At 40.3% G+C, this 8,600-nt stretch overlaps 1 protein-coding gene across 1 annotated transcript; it reads right to left on the reverse strand.

Annotated features, from left to right (window-relative positions):
- Positions 1-6,188: 6,188 nt before the first annotated feature.
- Positions 6,189-7,561, reverse strand: GPR132 (G protein-coupled receptor 132). Its single transcript, XM_064459996.1, has one exon. It carries the CDS (start codon positions 7,541-7,543, stop codon positions 6,449-6,451), a length of 1,095 nt encoding a protein of 364 aa, XP_064316066.1. The 5' UTR covers positions 7,544-7,561; the 3' UTR covers positions 6,189-6,448.
- Positions 7,562-8,600: the final 1,039 nt, after the last annotated feature.

Consider the following 8,600-nt stretch of genomic DNA (forward strand, 5'->3'; position numbering starts at 1 on the left):
TGAGCATAAGTAGTAGGTGAGCTAGGGCACGAAAGGGCGTATTTAAAAAGTATTTTTTACCCTGGTTTTTTCCTAAGAGAATGATTGCTAATGCCTGTCTGCCTTATCTGGCTAAAGGGTTAACCCAATTAGAAGCGTGAGTATGAACACAGATAGCAGGCTGTGAGCTGCTCTTGTTCTCTGCTCTGCTCCTGTGCCTTGATGGGAATGACAGCTTTGACTTTTGTAGCAATAAAGGAATGTTAACTCACATCTCCTGGTGCTCTGTCGGTAGCCAGTGGTTTCCCAGCAATCATTTCAACATTTCTAATGTTAACAGAATAATAAATCTTTAATTGGCCTTACTTAATCTGACTAACAAGTAGTACCAAATGCCAATAGACTTGGGATAAAGTCACCGGAGCTGCAGTGAGCAGTGGTGCTGGACTATGTGGAGTGGTTTGCCGAGGCAGGGAGGCAGAGTGGGGCTCCTGAAAGAGTTGTTTAGAATTTGCTGGGTGTTCAGATACCACAGGGGCTGGCTCAGCTGAATGCCTTAGATGGTATGTTTGTCTCCTGCCACTTGCATCCTATCCAGAGAATCAAGGGCAGATCCTGGCAAGTTCCATCATCCTCTGTTTTTTATTGCGTGATGCAAGAGAATTGACTCACTTTTTTAATCCCCATGATTTTTCTTGCTTGTTTTCATTTCTGTTTTTTTTGCTTCTTGTTTTTCCTGCCTATTTGTAACCACCATTTGAAAAATGTTGCATGTTTCTTCCATAGCTGGATAAACATTATAACCCAATCTTGCATCTGCCTCAACAGCATGGTAAGTCTGCCTCATCTGTATGGTAAGCATGACCATGCACACGTGCATCTGTATGGACTGTATTACCTAGCAGCTCAAAGTCTTACAAATTTATGGTTAAAGGCTGTGAACGTAAGAGATATGAGAGACTATTTTTTTTTCTTCCACGGTGAAGTTCACCATGGTCAGCAGGAGAAATAGGCTAGAGTCTGGTGCCCTCTTGTGACTATGTTAAACTTCTGGAAAAGCCATCATCCTGTGTCCTAAAAGGGATCAGGGCTTGAATTACACTGGAAAACCTGAAGAGATTTATTCAAAACAAAAGCTGGAAGTATAGAAAAGGGAAATTAACCTCTCAGTGTCATTTCTGAAATGAAACTTCTGCTGCGTGGTTCAGCAGAGAGGCAGTAGACTCACGACCTGTAGTTGACTGACGTGTTGAATATTTGAATGATACGTGCTTTCGTAAAAACTTTTCTTCATGTTAGTCAATTAGATGTAGGATGCTGAAGCACTGACAAGTCAGGATTATACATTAATATTGTTTTGTATCATGGAAGGATATGTCCAAACTACATTTCTACATTAAAAAAAAATAGTATTTTCTCCAAATTCTGGAGGTTTAAAGTCATTATGATCTGAAACTATAGGCCAGCAAAAAAAGCTCAGATTCACATTCATTCTTCCAGAGCTTTCAGGGGAGGAGGGCTGGTTTCACAGCTTTGCTTTAACTTCACATTGATTTATTTGTAATGGTTTTCAGTATCTCCAGAGGAAAAAAAGAGATTATTTTCTATGGTTTTATGTTGTACAATGTTTTTTTTCTAATCTTGGAATTTCACTGAGAAATGGTTCTAGTGTCTGAAACTGAATGCTAAGAAAACAAAAAGACAAGTATTTAGTACAACTTCCGGCTTCTTCCCTCTCATGAGAGGGGAATGTTTCTGGTGAGGAGAGGGAGTGACTCATCTTTGAATAAAGCAAGCAGGGTCCACTCAGCCTCTCATCAGGGGAAAGCCCCTTGCTGAGTTATAAAATCACACCAGCCTTTGAATTCTGTTTTTGTGGAGTACTGAAGTTACCTGCTGACCTTTCGTTTCTCATCTGATCTTTTCTGTTATTATGTTACAGTCTGCCTATATGTGCTTCACACCCTTGTCTACAAAAGAAGTTCCCCTTTCACCCGCTTTTTCTTGTTTCTGATAGAAACTTCAGATTTGTACTTGGCCTGGCTAGAATCGCCTGCCTTCCCCACAGTAAGAGTCAAGAAGGCAAGAAGTCAGTCACACTCCTGAGTTCCCTTGTTATTTAATGTATATTTTTCTTCCCTTTAGTATGTTGCTTCATCCACTCCTGACTTTAGTTTGAGGCTTGTGCATTTGTTGTCTTTGGGACACAGCTCTTACTGCGAGCAGTGCAGTTAAGTGCACCATTCCATTGAGAGCTGTGGGCTCTCATAAGCCTTATTTTAGGAAAGACTTGATCAAAGTAATTATAAGTAGACAGGACCATACATGCAGCTAAAAGGAAAATTACAGCATTTTTTTTAATGCCTTATTAAATATCCTTTATCCAACCTATTGTCACGTCACCTATAAATGTCAAACATACAATAATAAAAGCTACCTGTAGTGGGTAGTGTGAGCCTAGTCTTCTGGACTATGTTTAAGAAAGGCTAAACCCCCCCCTAAATTAATCAGATAGGTAAGCAATAGTGCTGTTGCCTCAAGCATATCAGGCTCACACTGTCAGAGACCCATTTAAGTAATCTGGTGCTAAGAAAGTGCTTCCTAACCCACAAAAATAGGAATGCCAGGAAGGGAAGAACTTGAGAGGAAGTGTCCACATGGGTAAATCTCAAAGCACTAAGGATTTTAGAGATTATTACTGGTGGCCTACTGTGTACAGAAGTTGCAACAGCAAATGCTATTAGCATTACTGATTGTTTTCAGTTCTTTACCCAGAGAGGTACTATGAGCCTTGTGAGCGCTTGGCCCTCAGTGTTTCCAGTCTGGAAGGCAACTCTCTACAACAGTATTACTCTTAACTTTTTTGAGAAACAAAACACCTCCACACACCAAAATATCCCAGTAAGGAAAAATCCCAGTGAAGTCCCCAAGGATCTAGTGCCCATGATACCAGTAGGAGACCCAAAGGTAAAAGGAAAGTCTGCATATTTTTTTTCTGATGCCCCAACATAAATAGAAGCAAATAAAGTGCTTTGAATCTGACCCTGAAAGTGCTGACTCACTGTGCTCGGGTGCCTTTTATTTGCCTCCATGCCATTCACTGCTCCATTGCAGTAAACTCTGAATATGAATATGACACACCTGGTATCTCTTTCTAGTGTCTCCTGCAAAGGCTTTTATTTTAAACCAAGAGGACAGACAATGCTCAAGGGAAGAAGTGTCCCATTTTACAGATGGGGAACTGTGATGCAGGCTGATGCATTTCGAAGTAGTTTTCTTAACACTCAAGTATTTGCATACTTGTTCAGAACATCTGCGACTTCAGGTTTACAAGGCTTTCCAGGACGTTGTATATCATACAACACCCTTTTCCCACAGTATATCTCTTCCCTTTGATTCTTCACCTCCCTCAAGAAAATGTTTCAAGACAGGCCTTTGAACATACAGGGGATGCTCTGTGATCTTGGGCTGAAATGCCTGGGCCCTGCCACAGACTGAGGCTGCCAAACAGGATGGGTAATTTCATGATGTACTGAGAAGGCTTATTTGGCGGTTGCTCGTGTAGATGATATTCATGTGATGTTTTGTGAAGTTCTTACTACATAGCTTATCATCTCTCCTCAGCAGACTTTTCGTCTGTCTGCAAGGCTGTTTTTTGCTTCATTACCTCTAATCATTTCTTACAGGATGGAGTAAGAGAGTAAAACCCTAGAAGTTATCAGTGATCTGAATTACAGTGATGAGACACAATGAGTTTAGAGTCCTAATCTTTCTTACCAATAGCTCATGATAGCAGCAACTAACATCTATTACCACGATATCGGTATTAGTCTAATTTGGGATAGCGGATTTCTCTTTTTATGGTTCACGTTCCTTTCACTTGAAGATTGCATGGTGAGGCCATACTGCATCCCTGGTGCAAATAGAGTATGAGAAGCGCCCTCTCCTGTGCAAAGGTTAATCGTGCAGGGGAAAGGGATTGCAGCGGGATGCAAACCACCCCAGGAGGCACTAGAAGAGGTGGAGAGGACTGGTAGATATGACATCCTCATCTCTAGACACTAGTTGCAGAAGACGTGCTGGGAGATCCAGCTTTGGGGTTGCTGCCACCTGTATGCTTCCCTGAACACCAAAGAAGTTAAAAAAATTATTCCATCTCTCATGGAATCCCTCCCCCCCACCCTTATCTGCTACCTTTAGTTTGTGCTGGTTTGAAAATAAGACAGGTATTCCAAGTTGTGCGGTAACTTTGGTGTCATTTCACTATATAGAGGGTGTTTCCTAAAAGACCTATCACACAGCGTGACCTGTAGGATGACAATATGCTCATGAAGAAAAGCAATTAGATTGTGGATGTTTTTGAGAGCCTAGTTCTGAGTTAGGTTTCATCACTCACCTCCCAACAGAAATTTGACATTGGCTTGTACATGACAGCAGGGACTAAATCAGACTGGCTACTGGGTCACCAGCTGCAGATGAAACTTTGTAATGCATGGAGAGTCTGAGTTCATTCATATCTGGTTTTGCCTGTTTTTCACAACTATTGTCTTGAAGGAAAATTTAATACTGACCATGAAAGCATTTCTTAAACAGGAATAGAGTTTTATGAGTTACCCCCAAAAAATTACTTAAATACTGCAGTCTTTAGTCAGGATTTGCTGTTTTCCAATGTGGATACATTGCTTGGTACCTGCCCCCTAATCCCTGTCGTGGAATATTTTAGTTTGGAAAGCACCTCTGGAGATCATCTAGGTCATCTTCAAAGTTGGATGGGGATGTACAGGACCTTGTCACCCCTAAGGCTTTTACTTCAGCCCGCATCTGAACAAAGATGATCCAAGGATTTTCATTAAAAGAAGATGCATAACGATGTAATAGTTTAGAACATTATGTAAATTAGGCAAGGCAAAAGAATTACAGGTGTTGCATCGCACCCTTCTAATCCCTGTCCCCTGCACCTACGGCACTGGGCTCCAATATTGGTTGCTCTAAAGACACTCACATTTTTTCAGAGGAAAAACATCAAAGAGATTTCAGAATTCATTGAGGTGAATATTTATTTTGCTTCCATTTCAATCAGTCCAGAAGTCTGTATCTTTGGTTTCTTCTAAATTCACTGCTATTATTTATCGGAGTTTTACATTTAGACTATGAATATCCTGAGGCTGGCGCAGTTTGCATATACATGTTCAGAGATTAATCACCAATGCCCTGCGTGACTGGACTGTTACAAGCAATGCCTGCTGCTGATTTTTTAATAATGGAAAGTTTGATTTTCAGCAAAGTTACAGATATTCTGCACTTTGCAGATCTCTTGATACCTTAAAGAGTTTGATCTCTGGGATGCATATGAAAATACAAACCCCACAGTCTTGCCAGATTCATATCATTCTTACTTTTAATTTCTGGTTTGAAGGCACAGGAAACTACCATCAATAATTTATTAATAGCAAAAGTGGCAGCAGCAACAACAAAATCTACCCAGCATAGCATCATGTATGCACCACCAGCATGTCCGAGGGAGTTCCCATCTATGGGGAGAAGGGACTGTGTCCTCCATGCTGCCATCCCTTCCTTGCCAGTAAGGCACTTAGCACTTGTATAGACTCCTACACACTAAAAGTTGTATCAATACCAAAAGGGAAGCGTTAGCTTAGTCAGAAATGAAACACAACTTCAACAAACATTCGGAGATGGCGTAAAACCACTCCATGACACCACTCAGAAATGTATACATTTTCAGTGCATTCCAGATTTGACTGCAAAGTAAGTAAAATCTACTAACTGTAAAATATCAAGCATTAGATTTGTACATTTTAGGAATTTCAGGACAGTGCAGGGTCTTGACTAATACAGTAGAAGTGCTGCTGGTCTGCATTATCAGGCCCTTTTAATTCTCCCCAGAATGTGCAAGGTAGATAAAGCTGCATACTGAAGCATTAGGAACATTTTCAAGGCTCTTGTTGAAAGACTTCCTCATTTTTAATATTTTCCACTGGTTAACCACGATCATAAACAACAAGAGTACGTGTATGAGAACCTGAACCTGAACTCCTCAAGAACTAAAAATGTCAACCAGAAGAATGGGCCCTACATTGTTCTTCTCAGCAGGGACTTTTTATTTTTTTGTCCATCTCAGAAGATAAAACTGGTTCTGAATTTACATGAGAAAAAGAGCCAGTCCAAAAAATAAGCTTTTAAGATTTCAGTTTGAGTCAAAGTAAATTACTTAGTTTATTCCGCATGTTCTTAGCAAAGCAGTATTTTCACCAATGATACTCGTGGGCAAGCTTTATAGTAGGAGACGAGCAGAAATAAGAAGCATCACTCCTGTAGCATCCTCAAGGAGTTACTGGCTCATGCATGTGGCAAAACTTCCTATGGATGTCAACATGTAAATACTTGTGTGCTGCTGTCTGCAGCCTATAGCTGGTGTTCGGAACTTCTTATTTGTGCCAGCAGCTAAATGCTAGCTGTCACCTTCTTGGTCTTTGCCATTATATGTCTTTTGAATGTCAGATGATTCTGGTATTTCTTTGTTTTCTTCTCTTAGCCCTTCTTCCTGTGATTCTTTTGACATTTTTGATTCAATGCTCTCCGTCTTGTGATTAATGGATGAATTCAGCCTGGATGAGTTCAGTCTCCATCTTCTCAGACTCCTATAAAAATCTTTTCTGACATTTTCACTAACCAGTACGTAGAGGATTGGATCAGCAACACTGTTTGCGGTGGCTAAACACAGAAATGCTGTAAAAACGGAATATATTTTTTTTTCAAATGGACATGAGCAATTCTGATGAAACATAAAGTATATGGATCTTATTACGAGTACCACATGGTAGGGAGCAAAGCAGATCAGGAAAATGACAATAATGGCAATTGCCAGATACTTCACTTTGGCTTTTTCATGGCAAGTCAAGCTGCTGCTTGTTTTTGTATTTTGGAAAATTTTGTAGTTTGTGAAAATGAGGATTGTGAAAGGTATGGCAAATCCAAATAGGAATCTAGCAATGCTCAAAGAAGCCAATTGTATGTTGAGGGGCAAAGTCTCAAAGCAGGTCTGAAGTTTTTGTTCTGCATCATCCATGTAAAATACAGGAGTGTGGATTATTGCAACGAGAACAAAGAGCATACACACTATTGTGATTGCTATTTTCTTTCTTCTTCTCCCCCTTGACTCCAGAGCATACACCACTGCCACATAACGATCCAGAGAAATGCAGCACAAAAGCAGAATGCTGATGTATATGTTGCAGAAAAAGATGTATCCTGTTATTCTGCAAGCCATTGTACCCATATTCCACTTGTGATTATTTTGCACATAGATAATCCAGAGAGGCAAGGTACTTAAATACATCAGCTCACACAATGATAAACTAAAAATGTAGATGCCAATTGCGTTATTCCTTTGGATTTGTACACATGTAAGCAGGGAAGTTAAGCAATTTGCTGGAAGGCCTACGGCAAAAACGATGCTGTAAACAGCAACCAGAAGTGTCTTGGTTTCTCCAAAGGACATCTTGTGGCAGATGGAACTATTATTTGTGTCTGTACAATTTTCCATTATTCTTTTTCCAGCTGGTGTTTCCTGAGAATCAGAAGACAAGGTGGAAAGTTAGCATTTGCATCACTTAATAATGTGTCAGTAAAGTTTATCGTCCCATAGGTGCCAACAGGACATGTCAGGGGAACAAGTGGTGTGTTTGTCTTGGGGAAGTGTCTGAGACAGGCAAGTTTTCCGAAACCTGCTGGTCTTCTGGGAATCAGGTCTGATTTACTTCCAGGTAAAACGCCTTTCTTCACAAGGAATTTCTTGACTACAGAATGCCTATTCTCTAAAACAGGGTACTGGGGACTGTCCCTAAACCAGGCTGCCTCATAAATAAGACAGGGCTGCTGATCAGTTACTTAGTAAATTCCCAGAGGAAATTAAGGGGATTAGTCTTCAATTAATTTTTTTCTCACTGAGAAAGAAAAAATGTAAACTGTAGAGATTTCAGAGGCAGACTTCCAAAGAAGCTATCATTTATGGTTGGTCAGATGGGGGAACTCTCTGAAGTGGGTGGTGGTAGTTGTTGTGTCAGAGACTACCCGGCATACAGGAACTGGAATCTGGCCACTGGTGTGTACCTTCACACTGTATTACAACATAGTGGTTCAGATCTAGCTAATTCATACTTCTCCCTGCTCTTAATTAATAACAGTAGCTGAAGAACAAAAACTTGTAGTGCTCTATAATCCTGACCATAGTAAACCAGTGAAACTGCCTACCACATCTGTTTGGTGCCTCTGGGAAACAACAGGAAATAAGAACAGTTGGAGGAAGTAAACAAGACCAAAAAGAAGAATATACACACATTGAAGAAATGGAGGTGAAGAAAATTAATTCTCTTTGAACAGGTGCGGTTACAAAAAAATTCCACCTTTCCATGATAACATACACAAGAGCAGACCTGGTATTTGGTTAGTGTTAAGTAGTGCTAGGAGAAGCGTGTCTTGCAAAGTCATATGATGATTTCCATGCAGAATTCTACTCCAAGTGGAGAGTAGAATATGGAGGTGGGTGTACCATAACAGTGTTGTGTGCCCTTAAAATTGTACTTTGCTGTATTTATGAGTTG

The sequence above is a fragment of the Phalacrocorax carbo genome, chromosome 9, assembly GCF_963921805.1.
Source record: "Phalacrocorax carbo chromosome 9, bPhaCar2.1, whole genome shotgun sequence".
Classification (NCBI taxonomy): domain Eukaryota; kingdom Metazoa; phylum Chordata; class Aves; order Suliformes; family Phalacrocoracidae; genus Phalacrocorax; species Phalacrocorax carbo.

Coding starts and splice junctions, on each gene's coding strand:
- GPR132 (XM_064459996.1), bottom strand. CDS start 7,543: ATGGAAAATTGTACAGACACAAATAATAGTTCCATCTGCCACAAGATG.